General features: G+C 38.4%; 1 protein-coding gene across 1 annotated transcript in view; it reads left to right on the top strand.

Annotated features, from left to right (window-relative positions):
* Positions 1 to 18,881, top strand: part of ABCA12 (ATP binding cassette subfamily A member 12) — a 175,683-nt gene that overhangs the window by 83,531 nt on the left and 73,271 nt on the right. The window contains exons 9-14 of the mRNA XM_059703068.1: positions 3,779 to 3,854; positions 7,671 to 7,789; positions 8,808 to 8,914; positions 16,619 to 16,875; positions 17,226 to 17,338; positions 18,567 to 18,691. Of these exons, the coding sequence (XP_059559051.1) occupies positions 3,779 to 3,854; positions 7,671 to 7,789; positions 8,808 to 8,914; positions 16,619 to 16,875; positions 17,226 to 17,338; positions 18,567 to 18,691 (797 nt within the window). The remainder of the gene's footprint in view (positions 1 to 3,778; positions 3,855 to 7,670; positions 7,790 to 8,807; positions 8,915 to 16,618; positions 16,876 to 17,225; positions 17,339 to 18,566; positions 18,692 to 18,881) is intronic.

Genomic DNA, 18,881 nt, shown 5'->3' with positions numbered 1-18,881 from the left:
TATAGTAATAAGTTTTGCAAGTATTGAAACATGTCATTGGATGGTCAAGATGGCAAGGAAATACATCAAAGAAATGTTTTATTTGAAAACTTGATATGATTAATTAAATTTGTTTTAATTTCCTCCTTGTGACTTCATCAGTCTGAGAACATCAACGCGGTGGTTTTAATGTCAATTCCTAAAGGTTATTAAGCCCAAGTCCCTACCTGCTTATGTAGAAACTTTCTGGACTTTGAAAAATCCTTCTAGGTATTTGAGGAAATCTTTCAGGAAACCTGAACTTGTCGCTGAGGGCTCAACCAGCGACCAACAGCTCAGGGGTCTCTAACACCCAGTACATCCTCCTGCCACATTGCCAGGCCACGCCGGGCTCATTCTTCATGGCATTGAGCCATATTTGTGAAGGGAACACATTTTCTCCCTTGACTTTGCCTTCAGTTAAGCTGGAGTGGGGTGGTATCTCATAGCAGAGTTGTTGGGTCCTCTCTAACGTATGACAGGGCTAATAGAGTTTTGGAAATCTCACATCCCTCATTCAAAGAAGGACAATAAAAAGGTAGTACTTTTTGTATCGATGATAAGTGCTTTGTTATCTTAAGTCCCTTTTATCATCAAGACAACTCCATGAAATACAGTTATTAACCCATTTTTACAGACAAAGAAACTGAGGCAAAGGGAGGTGGGGCACTTCGCCTATGTGATACATTCAGCAAGTAAAACTAAATCCTGGATCTATGTCCAAAGCCGGGTCCCTTGAGCTCTTTGCTAGATGGCCTCACTCCTGTTTACTCACTGGGACGTCTACACACTTGATTCCAGGATATCTCATGCAAGCACCTGCCACCACCAAACCTCAGAATGGCTCCACTTTCAGTCACGGATGGAGTTTGACTCATTGTTCCAGATTCCTTCCACATGATACATTTCCCCACAGCCGTCCCCTCATTCTTCTCCTCACACTGGTTTCTACAATCTTCTCCCCTCCCCATGTTTATTTCTGATTCAACCTTGATTATGAACATACTTCAAGGTTTCTTCAGGAGCCTACTCAGCAACCATGAAAATATGGAGGTGCTAATAGACACTTGGGGAAAAGTTTGTCTCCTAACTTCCTGTGTTACGGAATCTAGTCCTCAGCTCTGCCAAAGCAAGGCTCCCTGCTTCGGAGTTTAGTATTTAGCATTTCCACTTATAAATAATGAATTTTGAGAGCAAAGATTACCTTTGTGACTTGCTGAAGTTTGCTTTTTTGCAAAGTAGTAAATTATATGAAACTAGAGGCCCCGGTACATGAAAATTCATGCACTGGAGGGGGCTGCTTCAGCCTGGCCTGCTTCCTCTCACAGTCCAGGAGCCCTCAGGGGTGAGAGGTGACCCAGTGGTCAGGGGATGGCGATGCCCCCATCACACCTCTGCTGCTGCCACTGCCAGCAGCGCAAGCCTCAGCCGGCCCTGGTTACCACCATCCTAGGCTTGCCTGCTCCTTGCGGGTAGGCTGGGCAGCCGACATCCAAAGCTTGCCTGTGCCTTGGGCCAGCCCTGGGTGGCTGGAGGGCTGAGGGCAGGTCTGGCCGCACCATGTGCCTGCCGCACCCCCCAGCTGGGCTGAAAGGGCTGGGGACTCCAGTGGGGCTGAGGGGATTGGGCGCCACCATCATGTGGCTATGGGCACTGCCATCTTTGTGACAGGGTGACAGTCAATTTGTATATTCCCTCTTTATTAGATAGGATTATATCTTTAAGTAGAAAGTCATTTTTACTGGTAAAAGAGGTTACCTGTGCACTAGATTACTTTGTATGTCTATGGGCACCATTTTTAAAATATGTCTAATTCTATAAATTAAAAACAGTAAAATCTCACTTTTTAAAGGTCTGTAACATTTCCCACTTTGTTAAAGCCTATTTAGTGTAGTGTTTTTTAAAATATATCTTATTGATTTTTTACAGAGAAGAAGGGAGAGGGATAGAGAGTTAGAAACATCGATGAGAGAGATCGATCAGCTGCCGCCTGCACGCCCCCCCAGTGGGGATGTGCCTGCAACCAAGATACATTCCCTTGACTGGAATCGAACCTGGGACCCTTCAGTCCGCACGCCGATGCGCTATCCACTGAGCAAAACCGGTTTGGCAAGTGTAGTATTTTTATCAGGATACTTTATAGTCCAGAAGCAAAAGTGACCAGAGGGAAAAGTGCTACTAACATCAGGGCCAAGTTTATCATTGACGTACAAAGTTAATTCTACTAGGTACTCATTTTAGTAGCCTGATGAGGAAGAGAAACTCCATGTAACATATTATACAAATGCCACTGAACATGATCAGTATCACCTTAGAGTTTGAAGTGAGAACTATTTTGTCTTAGAAAAACGGCTTTATATACTTTTACATTACAAAAGTATAAACCTCAACAGAGTCCTATCCTTGACTCTTCTCTATATAGATGCCAATAAATAATCAGCTTTACCATTATTAATTAGGTTTATTTATTCTGCATATCTTTACTCATGGTCCTTTAGCCCACTGATGCGTTGCTATCATTAGAGCAATAACATTGAGCTGCACCTTGAGCTGAACGTAAGAAAACTCCGCTCTGCTGAACAGGAAAACTGAAAAAGCCACTCTGCCAGTGACTAGGGATGGTGCAAACATTACTCAAACATGACTGATGCAGAGATAGACACGGAGGTCTTTAATTCTGTGATACTCTTTTACACACGTTCTAACTTAAATAGACCACATGATCAGCACTGGGAAAGCATGGATGAGTGCATTGTTGTGCACTAGGACCTTTTCAGAAGGCCATAGGACACTCCGACTAGAGACAATGGTAGAACTATTAGTGCTGGTAATAAAATTTTCCATTGAAAATGATTAGGCCAGTGTTAAAATGACAGCACTGAAACATAATGAATTATTTATAAGGAATAAGTAGTGACAGAAGAGAAGACTGAAATAAGTGATAGTGTTTTCCTAAAGGGGCTGAATGAAAGTGCTGGATTTATGATGTTTTTATTTATGCAGTAACCATTTCAAATATTTTCACTTTCAATTTTCAATGTGAATGCTATTGCACACTTACTGTTTAATGATACAACGTTATGCGGCAAGCTGAATCAGCAACCTATTTGACTTCTGGGGGCAATTCTCAACGTTAAATTAGATCTTCACATATGGCTTCCAACAGACCCAACTTAGTGATTACCTTCCGCACTCCAAACGTTCATATTATTTGAAACCACTCAGAATTCTGTTTAAATTGGCCAATTTGCATTCACAGCTGCATTCAATTGAAGTCAGAGGCTGCTTTTTGAAAGATGAAAAATGTCGATTAGTGATGACAGATGTTCCTAAGTTCTAGACAACTTAGGCAAAGAAAACCCAGTGATCCATGACTGTAATTGGCTTCATTTGATTAACAAGGCACATGGTAGTCAATCTGCATTATACTATTCAAGAATCATCTATGCATTCAGGTCTTAGGATAAAATAATATAAATGGTTTGATGCACAAAGAAATAATTTGTTATAAATGCATGTACTTGACCATTAGGATTATTTTGATTAGTAGTCATCTCTTTCCTATAAATATCCTAAATGTTTTTTTTTCCTTTTAACAAAAAGAGCATAGACATTACTTGTAAAATCCTTTGGAGAAAAATTCTGCAGATTTTCTGCATTTCCCCCCCTTTAATTTGACCTGAGAAGATATTTGTTAAGAAATATAACTACTGTAAGGAAACATGTTAAATATTGACCTATATAAATGTTATTACTGTAGGCACCTCTGATAATACAACGCATACATGGAATGAAGAAGATGCCCATTCACTTTCTCCAAGCAGCCTGGCTGCACAGTAAGTCTTTTTCTGTTGGTTTGTTGGTTTGTTTTTTTCTAAATTGGTAGGAAAGCTGGCTGAATCAATCAAAACAATTCATAGGCACAATTCAATCATGCATGTAAGACTATGGACTAGGAAAGTCAATTCTTGATTAATTAAAGAAAAGCGTATAGTTGAAGTGTACTAATGTTGAAACTTATTGGGATCTCATTTCAATTCTAAGATTACATAACTAGATCCAATGTGTCCTATCTGGATTGGTTGTCTTATGTCTATGGGAAATCTAGATGAAGGTTCAATTTCCAACCCTTTTTGAGGTTTTTCATCATGAAAAATGTATAACCTTCCAATTTTTTTACATTAATATTTATTTCAGTTTTTAAAACAAAAGTATTTCTTATGCCCAGTCAAGGCAATGCAAAAATATATTTGCTTCAGTAGTATTCCGGAAGCAAACCTGTTTGTAGGTAATTTAATGTTGGACTCTTATTGGGGCATGCAAATATGTCGTCCCAGATATAGGCAGGGGAAATAATAGCAGCAACCTTGGCTGCTAAGGACCATTAATATAAGTAGCTCTCTGTAACGACTGTAACAATTATTGGAGGAAATACAAGCAGTTGCCTGTTGAAGCTGATTGAAGTAAATTCCTAGCTCAGGGCAAATTTAGAGACTAGATGGCCTACTATGTAAAGGTTGTTTAGGCTTGATAAATTATATTATTGAATTTTTTTACTTTAGTCCCAAAGGATATATTTCTATGCTAATGGAAATTTGTACAAATAATAACAAATAGTAGGACTTATTGGTAACCATTAATGTTTCTCTAAAATAAAATGCATTTAGTTGTTCATCATATTTCTATTATTGAACAAGAAGTTCTCCAACTCTGGGTAATTCTAGGCAAAATTCTCCCATAAACCATCTCCTATTTCTGTTTCCACCTCTCTTCACCTCTAAAGTAGCTGAATCAGATGCTTTTCCCAGAGCAATCAAGCAGCCCTGGGACATTCCCCCTTGTTAGGATGCCATGTTCCAGATGGGTTTATAGCCATCAAAATAATTTTTTAAAAAGCCTTGAATTGAGACAACAGAATGGTTATTGCTGAGGCCAGGTATCTTTATCAGAGCCTCGAGGCATCCATAGCATCGAGAATGCTAGCACTTAAGACCTGCAAATGCTACAGTAAACATAGTTAGCTGCTGACAGCTATCTGACAGTTTATTAGGTCACTTCTAGTGCAGCATTTTTTTTTAATTTTAAGCTTAAAATTTTATCATGAGAATCTTCTATGCCAGTCCATTTAGAAGGTTAGGCCAATACTTTTAAGATGGTTCTTGTTGAGATTGATAAAATGAAGGGATTTTTTATTTTGGGGCTTTCTTGGTCCAGAATTTTCTAAAGAAAGCTGCTCAAAAATATTTTTTTCTTCGATCTTCTTCCTCCTCCTTATTTTTGTTCTAAGATTATTGTTTTTATTGTTGTTGTTGTTGTGTGTGTGTGTGTGTGTGTGTGTGTGTGTGTGTGTGTGTGTTGTGCACTCATTCATGCACACATCTGCAAGCTTGTCTTCTTACAAGCATGCTTGGGAAGTAGATAGAATTATAGAGAAAGGACCCATATATTAAATTGTTTGAAAAAATAATTGGATGTTTATGCCAGGACAGTGGCACATAGATATGGAATCTTAATTTGGGGAGTATATTAAATCCAATCGCAATAATCTTGTCCATCAAATGTCCTTTAGGAAACTAAGAGAATGGCTTAGATAATATTTCAAGGTCACTTCTAGTGCAGCATTTTTTTTTTATTTTAAGCTTAAAATTTTATCATGAGAATCTTCTATGCCACTCCATTTAGAAGGTTAGGCCAATATTTTGCTATTGAGCACTGCACCGGGATGGGAATGGCTTTATGCTGTAATAACTGTGACAGAAAAGAAGACAAACACAAAAGAAGGAAAGGCAATATCTAAGAGAGAGCCTCTCTTCAAAAATATGCCTAAACAAAAGCAAGAGGTTTTGGGGATGGTTGCTGTTGTTTTTAATATGAAGGCTATGGATTATAGTGAAATGAGGATCAGCCATCTGATCAATTAGCTGTGCTCTGACTGCCACATTAGAGACTTTTCTTGACATAGATTTTTTTTAAAGTCCCTCAAGGACCCAGTGTTGTTAATCTGCATCTAAGCACTCTGAAACTTCTTTAATGTTAACATATACATTTCCTTACATGTTTCTTAGCTATGGCAGGATAAGTCTCTTCCCTTGGTATTTGAAAATCAAAGTTAAACACATCTGACAAAAGTAGTTAATTTGTGTATTGTACAGTTTGATTCACAGTAGATGGCCCCAAAGCATTCATTGACATTTATTCTATCTCTACCATAACAAAATTCAACAGTAGACATTAAGGGAAGAAGTTATAAAATAAATAAACAGCCTCATAGTTGAAGTGAAGAGCATGCATAACTCACACATTTATTCATTTACATACATATACCCCCCAAATATAAGACTATGTTCTCATATGCCAGTCAAAAAGAAACCATAGAGTGGTTAATTTGGGAACACTAACTTGGTTGTTTCTTTACATTTTTCCTTATCTTTTTTTCTTTTTTATTGAGTTTGTTGGAATGACACTGTTTATTAAAATTATACAGGTTTCAGGTGCACAATTCCACAACACATCATCTGTACACTGTATTGTATGTTCATCACCCCAAATCAAGTCTCCTTCCATCACCATTTATCCTTTCTTTATCTTCCTCCACCTCTCTCTCCAGCTCCCCCCAGCAATCACCACACTGTTGCCATGTTGAATTGGATATTTTTAAAAAAGGAACATATACTGTTTCATTGGATGCCTCTCTTTCTCTTTAGTTACAATGAAATGAATTTATTTTGGGAATGATAATAAGTGTAAAAGATATAGTAGATTATCTAACCCCTTACCTCTCATTGGACAAGAGAAGAAACTGAGGCATGGTGTGGGGTTGCAAGGCTTAGAGCAGCCGTGGGCAAACTACGGCCCGCGGGCCGGATCCGGCCCATTTGAAATGAATAAAACTAAAAAAAAAAAAAAGACCGTACCCTTTTATGTAATGATGTTTACTTTGAATTTATATTAGTTCACACAAACACTCCATCCATGCTTTTGTTCCGGCCCTCTGGTCCAGTTTAAGAACCCATTGTGGCCCTCGAGTCAAAAAGTTTGCCCACCCCTGGCTTAGAGGGAAAAGATACAAAAAAAGAAAATATAAAAAAATATTAAAAAAACACACAGGACATACTTTTGTTGAAAAATTATGTTCAGCCCATGATTGTCAGTGGTAGAGCGTCAACCTGTGAACCAGGAGTTCATGGTTCAATTCCTGGTCAGGGCATATGCCTGGGTTGCAGGCTCGATCCTGTGGGGGGTGTGCAGGAGGCAGCTGATCAGTGATTCTCTCTCATCATTGATGTTTCTACCTCTCTCTCTCCCTCTCCCTTCCTCTCTGAAATCAAAGAAAAATATTTTTTTTTTAAAAAAAAGGAAAACTATTATTTATACGAAATTCAAGTTTACCTAGGAGTTACGTATTTTATCAGGCACCCCTAGCCCAGTGAGTTTTTCCCCCCATAAATGTGCCTAAAATTATCTTACATCACTTATGATTGAATGTTAAAATAATTAAATATGCTGATTATGCTCATGGGAAAGGTAAGTGCTCAGAGAACCCAGAGTCCTGCCGCTTCACATGCCAACACCAGGGGCTCAAATGAACTCAACAAAATGGCTTTGCTTTATTTCTATATGCCTAATTTACATATTCTTTTCCAATTCTATAGGCTCCTACTACTAGAAAACTTTGAAGATGCCCTCTTAAATATATCAGCAGATAGTCCTTATATTCCTTACTTAGCATGTGTGAGAAATGTCACTGACAACTTGGCCAGGGGATCACAAGGTAATATTTCTCTTAACAGTCAAAGCACTACTCAAGTTTTCTAATTCTGTTCTGAAATAGTAAGTCTTTCAAGATGTTTGCTTAAAAAGGAAAGAGAATTTACACATCTTGTTTCCATATGCAGCAGTTTACTTTGGTGGTTTGATATATGAAGGGAATATGTAATCAGATTATTATATTGTTCTCTTGCTGCTGCTAGTACAAACTTTCCAAAGGCCCATAGTCCTTAAGGATTCACTCAACCCTTCATAACATTTTTTGTGCCCTTGATAATCTCAATTGTAAAAAGAAGGAGGAGGAGGAGGAGGAGGAGGAGGAGGAGGAGGAGGAGGAGGACGAGGGGAATAGTGACTTCCAAAAGCAGATGTAAATTACATAAACAAAGGAATTTTTGTGGCAGACTATTTTTTACTTCCTAAATTTACACACTTTATTTTCAGTTTTCTGCCTACACGTGCAACCATAAAAATTGCATTTAATCAAATGTGGTTTCTTTTCTTTTCCTTTAAAGAGAAAATATCTATGTTCTCACATTTTATAGGAAATAGGTTTTCCCTTTTCCTACACCAAAGACATTTTTGAGACTTAATGGCAAGCAAATAGCATAACAAATAATTACACGTGGTCTCTGTTTAGCAGGCATGAATTAATCAAGGTTGCTGGGGCATGTTTGTGTCACAGTGATTATACAGCCTATTCTCCCCAAACACTCCAACTTAATAGCAGATCTAAAAGTCATAAACAAAAACAGTCAGTTCACAGAGAGCCAAAACTGCCTAGCAACTTCCCTAGAAATATTTTGTCTCTAAGCAGAATACCTGAATATTTCTAAAATAGTGAACTCTGTAGTCTCCATTGTTCACAAAAAAAGAGGTTACATTTTCACTCGTCTTCTGTTTAGATTGAACTAGACTATTATTTTAGAAAAGCAATAAATTAGGATAAAGGTATCTTTCAAATTCGTTTCCTAAATGATTTTGCAATTCACATAACGTAACTTCTTTTCCCTCCTTTACAGAAAATTTAAGGCTCCTGCAGTCCACAATTCGATTTAAAAAATATTTTCTTCAAAATGGTTCTTATGAGGATCACTTCCCTTCACTTCCTGAAGTCCTAAAATCAAAAGTAAGCCCTGAAAGCAAAAAATAAACCTCAACCTTTCCTGTTGTCCTTTATCAAGATGGCTTTTAGTTTAAATTTTAAATCTGTATTTTCATAAATATGGGTCCTATTTGGACTCTAGATTCATGCTAGAAAAGTATGACAGAGTGTGCTGGTGTTATATAACAATATTTTGTGCTGGTGTTTATAATGATATTTTGTTTTTAATCAATGGATGTCTTTGCATGAAATGACCCATAAGAGCCAAGTTACAGTGTACATACACATAAAAGAATGACTAATAATATGGTTATCTCATAAAGCTTCATGATTTAAAACATTCATAATATTATTTTTAATTTGAGTTATCTTTACTTTTTAAAACTATAAAATTTGATTTCAAAAGCTGATGTGTTAGACTTCACAGTGTACAGAAAACCTCAGGAGTTGACTCACCTTATTTTTATTGTTATAATCATAAGAAGAAACTAACAACATATTAGAATGTATGATATCGAAAAAAGGGGAGAAAGCAACAACAAAACTTTAAAGCTCAGAAGTTTGTCTGAATTGGTTCATGTTTATTTGTCAATTATTCTTTGCTTAGCTCATGCATATAGTATGCAGGTTATCATAAAATTCACTTCATTTCTTAAAATAACTCTATTAAATTCTGAAAGCAGATTTCCTAGTAAGAACAGCAGTTTAATATGATTTATGTAGCCAGGGATAAAGTAAAATTAGAGCTGGTTTATTCAGGGCAAGCAAGATGACTTGCTGTAGAGTCAACATGGTATAATTAAGCAGACATCCAAATCATATGTCCATGAATATTGCAAATATATATGCTGGTTAGATTACCTACATTGAAGTCCTAGTCTTCCACAAATCAACAGTTTTAATGTACTTAATTTAGCACTATCTTGATTTGTTTGTTCAAATGAGAAAGAAGGTGTGTGCATTCATCTGGAAAATTTCTACTCTCCTTCAAGGGCAAGTTTAAATGCCATTCCAGTAATATTAGAGTATCTCCTTTCTCCCTATTCCTCAGCCAGGATAATGACTTTGTGTGCATATAATACTTATCCATTCTCCCATTCTATCCGTCGTCCGCGTTCACATAATACTAATCTATCTCTTTAAAATGCATGATCTCCATTTGTCAAATTCTTATAATCAATTGGAGCCCAATAATTATACCCCAGTGAGGTCAGGGCTGTGGCATGCGGAAGGACAGGATTCAGTGTATGGAGGTGGGATAGTTAAGGCAGATTGCAGGAGATGGAGGTGGAGAGACAATTTCATGGAGGAGATCATGTTTACTCCGAGTCTTGCGGGACTGTGCAGAATGAGGCTGCAATTCTACATTCCAGACATAGAGACCTACATTTGTAAGAAGACACAGGTTACCTGGAGTCATGGTGTCAAGCTTGAGCACAAGGTGCCTGTGGGAGAAACTGGGCCCAGATTACAAAGGCCTCTTTGTGCTTAGTCAGAGGGTTTGGATCTGATCCTGAAAGTTGCGAATTTTAAGAAGGTGATATTTGCATTTTAGAAAGAGCTCTCTCTGGGAGAATTGTGGGGGATAGATCGGAGGAAAGCAAAATAGGTGGTATTTGAAGTAACCTAAGCAAAAATTGAGACCCTGCATTGTGTCAGTGGCAGAGAATGGGAAGAACGAGACAGTTTCAAGAGTATTGTAGGAGTTTGAGTTGACAGGAGATGGCAGCCAGAGAGGGGTGAGGCATAGGAAGAGTTTCTGATGACAGTGACATATCTGGGTTTTGGAACTTATTACTTAGCACTATAATTTGTTGTATAGATAGAATCTATTTCCCTCAATAGGGTGCATCTCTATTATACCGCTGCATCTCTAAAGCCCCTAGCACATAGAAGGAGCTTAAGGCGTGACTTTTGAATGTTATGAATAAATGAGGGTGTTAAAGTAGAGCCCTGGCGATGTAATTGTGTTACCTGGGCAATTACTCACTGTAGTTCTCAACTTGGGAAAGTAACCAGGCACTATACAATATACACTAGGGAAATGGAAACGAAGCATTCAAATAATGGAAAGGGAATAGAGCTAAGAATAATTTAAAACAGCACCCACATTTTTAATGTACTGTTCTAGTAGAGGGTTATATTAAGAAAAAATTCTAGAAGCATGGAAATAAACTACAATTTTATCCCTTGGGTAGAAATCGTATTGTCATTTATAAAATCATGAGTGCTGTTTGCCATTGACAGAACCATTCAGTCCAAGACTATAAGCTCCACGAGGAATGTTGCTAAGTTTGTCCATTTAGTGTTACATCCTCTGCACCTGGTGTAGAGTCTGACTCATGGAAAATATTCAGTGCATATCATTGAAAGAATGAAGACAAACTCCTAGACCTTTACAATAAGAGGTGCCTTTACTTCCCTGATTTGCCTGTCATTTGTTGGTGACTTTTCCTCCGTTCCCATCCCTCGGTTCTAGCCCTAACTTTTTACTCTAGAACTTTATGTTTTCTTGTTCCTTCATTGTTTATTTTATGCCTTTTTCTTTCCAGTCTCTTGGGTGGGAAGGATAAGTTCATGACTGGGGAACTATAAATGTTGTAGATATTCTCCATATTGAGCAGAAATATAGATAACACAATATTTGTATTGTAACACTTTTACATTTTTAAGTAGTCCCCCTTCCCCTGCAAAGAGGCCAGGAGTCTTGCTGTTTTATCGTTTTTATGCTTACAATATTTTGAGCTGTACACCATCATGCCTCTTACAGCCCTGATTGAGATGATTTGGGGAACCATAGGCACTGGGGGCATTCAGTTGCAGAGGAACATGGAGTTAGTTATGGGTCATTGTTCAAGTACAGACCTACGCCCTGGCTAGGCTGGAGGGTGATAAAGGAGTGAGGGCCTCTACGTGAGGCTCTGACAGACCTGCAATCTGGACTTGACACATACTTTTGAAGAGAGAGTTTTAATTCTCTGAATTTATGTTGATTACTAATGACCCATGTAGCTTCAAAGTTTTAATGCGTGCATGAACAAATTTTAGAAGATGGTTGTAAATAATGACAAATACTAAATTACCAGTCTGCTATTCCCTGGTAGATGTGCCTCACCGTGCATTCCATGGTATTAACCTTGAGTTAAACCCTTATTTCAGAGAATCAAAGCCACTTCAATAGCATGGCTAGATTTCCATTTCACTTCTATTACTTTTATCTTATCAAGTCAAAATTGTACTATATGGACTTTTACTGGATTCTCATATATGTATACTGAAGTTGCCATTTAAAAAATATATTCTGGACTCTGGGAAGGGGAATAAGTCATTTAAATTGACTATACCCTCAAATTCTCAATTAAAATAAATATATTGAGCTACCAGTATTTATTCTTTTATTTAAGAAATTACTAAAATAAAAGTAGGTGGAGGATGTGGCAGGAAGGATTGGCCTCTATTCATTAGAAGTTCAATCATATCTATTATCTGGAAAATCGAAGGAAGGAACAGAGTAGCAAACATGTAGTTACAGCGGGTAATGATTGGATCTATTACAAAATGGAAAAATTCTCATAGCAATAAGACTAGTAAGTAGAATTTTAATACATATGTGGCCATTTCAGATAGTTCAAACCCAGAAGTCAATTAGAATATTCAGTACAGTTGAAAACAGGCCAAGAGTATGTGCTAAGATGATGGGTGTTTAATTGCAGCTGCCTGCATGTTGTCACTATAAACCTCTCATCAAAGACATATCCTTGTGCTTTTCCCATTTGATATAGGGAAAGAAATGTCCCAAACATTTGCCTGTATCATAAAACAGTTCATTTCTGCCAAAATACAACTTCTTATTAAAAACTGAGCTGCAGCCCTAGCTGGTTTGGCTTAGTGGATAGAGCGTTGGCCAGGGAAACTGAAGCGTTCCGGGTTCGATTCCAGTGAAGGGCATGTACCTCGGTTGCAGGCTTGATCCCTGGCCCTGGTTGGGGTGCGTGCAGGTGGCAACCAATTGATGTGTCTCTCTCACACTGATGTTTTTCACTCTCTGTCTCTCCCCCTCTCTTCCACTCTCTGAAAATCAGTGGGAAAATATCCTCAGGCGAAGATTAACAAAAACAAAACAAAAAAACCACTGAGCTGCAGTGAATGACACATATTTGCTCTTTCAGGTGATGCTCCCAATTATTTGACTTTTTAAAAGGAATAGCTCCAGGGTAGCTTCCAAGCACAATGGAACTGGCTTGCCTGGAGGCATAATTTTTTCCTCCAGGAAGTATGATTTGGGGATATATCCTTCAAAAACACGCTGAGTGTAGTGAACTTCATTGAATATAAGGTGACAAGACAGGAAATGAGTTGATCTCCATTTTTCTCCTTTTCTTTTGAGTGTGGGATTTTAAGCCTCTTTTAAACACTTTTGTCTCACAGAACAAATGGACCTAGTTTTCCTCAACAGATAAAAGGGTAAAAGATAATGTCGATACGGATGCAGACACTTCTCAAAAACAAGGTGTATTTCAGTCCATATTTTAAATGCAGTCTTATTAAAATGCATGTGATTCTCAGGCTGCAGTTAAAAAGGCCCTTTCTTATCCATTATTGTGGGTTTTTTTTTTAATAGTGGTAAATTACACATAACATAAAGTTTACCACCTTAACCAATTTTAACTGTACAGTTCAGTCTTGTTAAATGCCTCCACATTGTGCAATCATCTCCAGAATTCTTATCATCTTGCAAAACTGAAACTGTACCCATTAAACAACAACTCCACATTCGTCTCTCCCCCTAGTCCCTGGAAAACCACAATTCTACTTTCTGTCACTATGAATTTTACTACTCTAGGTAACTTATATAAGTAGAATCATCTGTAATTATCTTCCTGTGACTGGTTTACTTCATGTGGCATAATCTCCTCAAGTCTCATCCATGATGTAGCATGTTTCAGAATTTCTTCCTTGTTAAGACTGGATAATAATCCATTGTATATATATACCACATTGTGTTTATCCATTCATCTGTCAGTGGACACTTGGGTTACTTCTAGCTCTTAGCTATTGTGAATAATGCCGCCATGAACAAATAGCTGTCCAAAATCCAACTTTCAATACTTTGGGTAGAAGTAGATTATATGATAATTCTGTTTTTAATTTTTTGAGGCACCCCCATATTGTTTCCCATACTGACTACATTATTTTACCTTCCCACAAGCAGTGCACAAGTACTCTAATTTCTCCATATCCTTGTCAACACTTGTTATTTTCTGTTTTGTTTTGGGGGATTTAAAAAAAATAGTAGCCATCTTAATGGGTGTGAGGAAGAAAGACTTTTTTGAAGTTCCAAACCAAACCTGCTTTGCTGTCTTCCCTTGCCTGTGATTTAACATACAAACTAAAATATAAAATTAGTTTAAGTATTGGTGGCTTTTTTTTTTTTATCACTTTAACTACAAACAATCACACTTAAACTACATAATCTTTTTTTTGTTTGTTTGTTTTTTTATTTTTTATTTTTTTATTTTTTATTTATTTATTTTTAAATCTTTATTGTTCAGATTATTACATTTGTTCCTCTTTTTTTCCCCCCCCCATAACTCCCCTCCTCCCAGTTCCCACCCCACCCTCCGCCCTCACTCCCCACCCACTGTCCTCATCCATAGGTGAACGATTTTTGTCCAGTCTCTTCCCACATCTCCCACCCCCCTTTCCCCCCCAAGAATAGTCAGTCCATTCCCTTTCTATGTCCCTGATTCTATTATAATCAACAGTTCATTCTGTTCATCAGATTATTTATTCACTTGATTCTTAGATTCACTTGTTGATAGATGCATATTTGTTGTTCATAATTTGTATCTTTACCTTTTTCTTCCTCTTCTTAAAGGATACCTTTCAGCATTTCATATAATCCTGGTTTGGTGGTGATGAACTCCTTTAGCTTTTCCTTATCTGTGAAGCTCTTTATCTGACCTTCAATTCTGAATGATAGCTTTGCTGGATAAAGTAATCTTGGTTGTAGGTTCTTGGTATTCATCACTTTGAATATTTCTTGCCACTCCCTTCTGGCCTGCAAAGTTTCTGTTGAGAAATCAGCTGACAGTCGTATGGGTATTCCCTTGTAGGTAACTGAGTTACTTTCTCTTGCTGTTTTTAAGATTCTCTCTTTGTCTTTTGCTCTTGGCATTTTAATTATGATGTGTCTTGGTGTGGTCCTCTTTGGATTCCTTTTGTTTGGGGTTCTCCGCGCTTCTTGGACCTGTAAGTCCATTTCTTTCACCAGGTGGGGGAAGTTTTCTGTCATTATTTCTTCAAATAGGTTTTCAATATCTTGCTCTCTCTCATCTTCTGGCACCCCTATAATTCTGATGTTGGTACGCTTGAAGCTGTCCCAGAGGCTCCTTACACTATTCTCGCATTTTTGGATTCTTTTTTCATTTTGCTTTTCCGGTTGGATGTTTTTTGCTTCCTCGCATTTCAAATCATTGACTTGATTCTTGCGCTCCTCTGGTCTGCTGTCGGGCGTCTGTATAATATTCGTTATTTCAGTCCGTGTATGCTTAATTTCTAGTTGGTTCCCCAATATAAGATCGAGGGTCTTATTAGTTTTCGTGTAGATCTCATTAAGTTTATCGGCAGCTTCTAAACAGTTCTTGAGAGACCTTAAAAGTGTGGTTCTGAACTCTATATCTTCCATTGACAATTTTGTCCTGTTTCTTTGTCTCCGCATTTTGTTATGCTTCCTTGGTGCACCCCCTAGTGGTCTTTGTTCGCAGTCTTATAGTTAAATCTTGATTGTTGTAGCTAATTCCAGGGAGGGTTTGACCTCCAGGCCAAGTGGCTATGAGAATCAGCTGTGTCAGCAGTGAGAGAACTTCTGTCCTCTAGGGAGCTGCTAATCTAGCCTTTGCCTGAGGCTATCCGGCAAGTGCCTCTGTGCAGGGCTTGGGCGGGGCGGGTCGCACAGGATCAACAGGGTGGGCCGGAGAGAGCAGTTATGGCGGCTCTCAGTCCTGTCTCCAGGGGCTCTGCCTCTCTGAGTCCCAGCACCCGCTGCAAAGCTGGGAGAGAAAGCTGCACTCGCTCTGACCGAAGCCAGACAGTCCCGCTTCTCCCGTTTGAGTCTGGGTCCCTAAAGACTCGCCCGGATCTGGTGCTCAGAGTCTGCGACTCCCTCCCGATTGAAAACAACAACCGCGCCCTCCGCCGCCAGCCCGCTCCGCGCACTCCGCACCTCAGAATTTGACTTCAGCACTGTGCCTCCTCTGAGTGTCCGTGTGCGTTTCTCTTTCCTCCTAGTTGTAGGACTTCCACTCAGCCAGCGTTCCTGTGGTTCTGGGTGATGTCCCTTCCGTTTTTTGGTTTCACTTTTGAAGTAGTTGTTCAAAGCAGCAAACTCCGGCGTTAACCTATGCCGCCATCTTGGTTCTCGACCAAACTACATAATCAGTATTGGTGGCTTAAATGGATAAAGCTAAACAACATCTTTTGAAACTGTAACTCTATAAGATATTAATGCAGTTGGGAAACACAGGTCTGCTGGTTCAATAGTTTTACACAATTCTTAAGAGAACAATAAATTTACATGATAGAAAATAGTGCTTCGTGGAAAAACTGTTGCTAAATGCCAACTAACTAACCACATGTAACATTTTTTTTTAAGCTGCTTGTTATCAACTGCAAAGTGTTCAGGATAATGTGACTGATCTATTTGCCACTCTTTCCCTTTCTGGAAAGGTGTCTCAGCTTCGACACTTGACCAAACTTCTTTGTGAGCCTGAAACTTTCAGTTCAGTGGAGAAAATGTGCCAGCTCTCCGGCATGAACTTCAGAAGCCTGTGTGAAGAGAGTGCGTTCCATGTGCAGCTCCTTGAAGCCGCAGAGCTCGGCACCGAAATAGCCACCAGCTTATTATACCAAGACAACATCATATCTAAAAATCTGAAGGACCTGCTTACTGGGGATTCCATCAAAATTAACTTAAATATGGATCAGTAAGTTTTCCCATTGTCTCTTCCTTGGTGAAATCCCTTCTCAAATTATTATTAGTATTAATCCTCACTTGAGAGCATTTTTTTCCATTAATTTTTTAGAAAGGAAGGGAGGGAAGAGGGGGAGAGAAACATTGATGTGAGAGGCACATCCATTGGTTGCCTTCCACATATGCCCCCTGGGGCTGGGGATCATACCTGCAACTGAAGTACATGCCCTTGACTGAGAATCGAAACCATAACCCTTCCTTTTGAGGGCTGACGCTCTAACCGCTGGGCAGAACCGGCCAGGGTCCCTCTCAATTCTTTGAAATGCCTAGTCCTATTTTTTCTTCTCTTCTCTTCTGTTCCAGGTTTCTAGAACAAGCGTTGCAAATGAATTACTTGGAAAACATTACACGATTAATACCGGCCATAGAAGCCACACTGCATGTCAATAACAGTGCAGACACTTCTGAAAAGCCAGGTGTGTCCTCATCCACATTTAAATGCTGTCTTATTAGAATGCATGTTTTCCTCATGCTGCAGTTTAAGAAAGCCTTTTTTGAAGTTCCCTACAAAACCTGCTTTGTAGCTGCTCTTTCATATCAGAAACCTGAAGCTTTCAAATACGGTTACTTAACTAAAGTAAAAACACAGAAAAAGCTAGCAGAGAATGAAATAGGGAAATCTGATTTCACAGTGAAAAGGTCTCCAAACATTTAACTAGTTAGACCATTTATTTATCTTTTGTTTCTCTGATATATCAAAGTGCATTAGATAGTCCATTGAGAAAGCTAGGATGAAATTTATTTACTTCCGTAAGAATAATATGATTTAAAAAATAAAATAGATGCACTGCTCTCTACAGAAATCTCAATTCAGAACCTCCTGTTAGTATTCTGAGCACGATGCATCATGCAATACGCTTCTCCTTTGCATAATACCTCAATACTGAGAAGAAAGGCATTCAAAATTTTGGACAACAGGCAGCAAAATTGGAAGGGCACTAAGTCCAAAAATAAAGACAGTGAATTTGCATGAGGGGATACTTCATAAAAGAAGTCGAAAGGCATTCGCAGAAGGGAGATCACCAGCTGCCAAAGTGAAGTCAAAATACTATCCATTAAATGACCCAGATATGAAATAATTATAATAGCTCTCCTAAAAAAGGTTTGACGTGAAACACACTCTGTTTAAAAGTGAGGTAATGATTGTGAAAACTCTTTATAAACTGTAGTGTGCTGGGCAAACTTCAGGGAAAATGCCCTGTGCCCTGTGCCCTTGTGTTGTGGATTTAACAAACCTTGCCCTAAGTTGTCAATATTATATGATTCGAGGTTCAAAAGTATTTTGAATTTGTGTGATGCTTTAAATGAAATAGAGGGATGTGCATTTAGTGCATGATGTGATCAGAAACAGTGAGGAAACCGTATTTTCTTCGAATGAACCTTGACTTGTAGGCTCTACGGAAACACAGAGCAATCTGTTACCTTAGGTTAATGATATCATAATAGGAATAAGTCTAAAGCAGATAGAAATACATCCTAAAGATGGAAATTTTGCCCAAACTGGGAGAAATCTGTTTCTGACACAAGGCATATATGTTGAATATATGTTTTAGTCAAGAAGGTTTCTCTGTGTTGGTATGACTAGCAAAATTACATTGCAATCAGCATGTGAGTTTTTTCCTTTCCTTTTTTTCCTCCTTGCAGGTCAATTAATCGAAATGTTTAAAAATGTTGAAGAGCTGAAAGAAGAACTAAGGAGAATGACAGGAATGCCCAATAGGAGTATCGACAATTTGCTGGCCATTCCTATTCCGGACAACAGAGCTGAGGTGGGGTGGGGTGGGATGTATCTGTACTGACATCTAGTTTCTAAGTCTCAGTAGTACTTAATACTTGTCAGTAAAATACTGAGTAGTTGAATGTAAACCTGGTGAATTTTCCATGCAAGTGATAAAATTAGAGGCCTGTCTTCAGTGAAGATAGAAGAAAAATCCTGAAGCAAGAATATCACTTTCTGTT

This window comes from Myotis daubentonii, chromosome 7 (assembly GCF_963259705.1).
Source record: "Myotis daubentonii chromosome 7, mMyoDau2.1, whole genome shotgun sequence".
Lineage (NCBI taxonomy): Eukaryota > Metazoa > Chordata > Mammalia > Chiroptera > Vespertilionidae > Myotis > Myotis daubentonii.
This window is presented reverse-complemented; position numbering and strand designations above follow the sequence as displayed.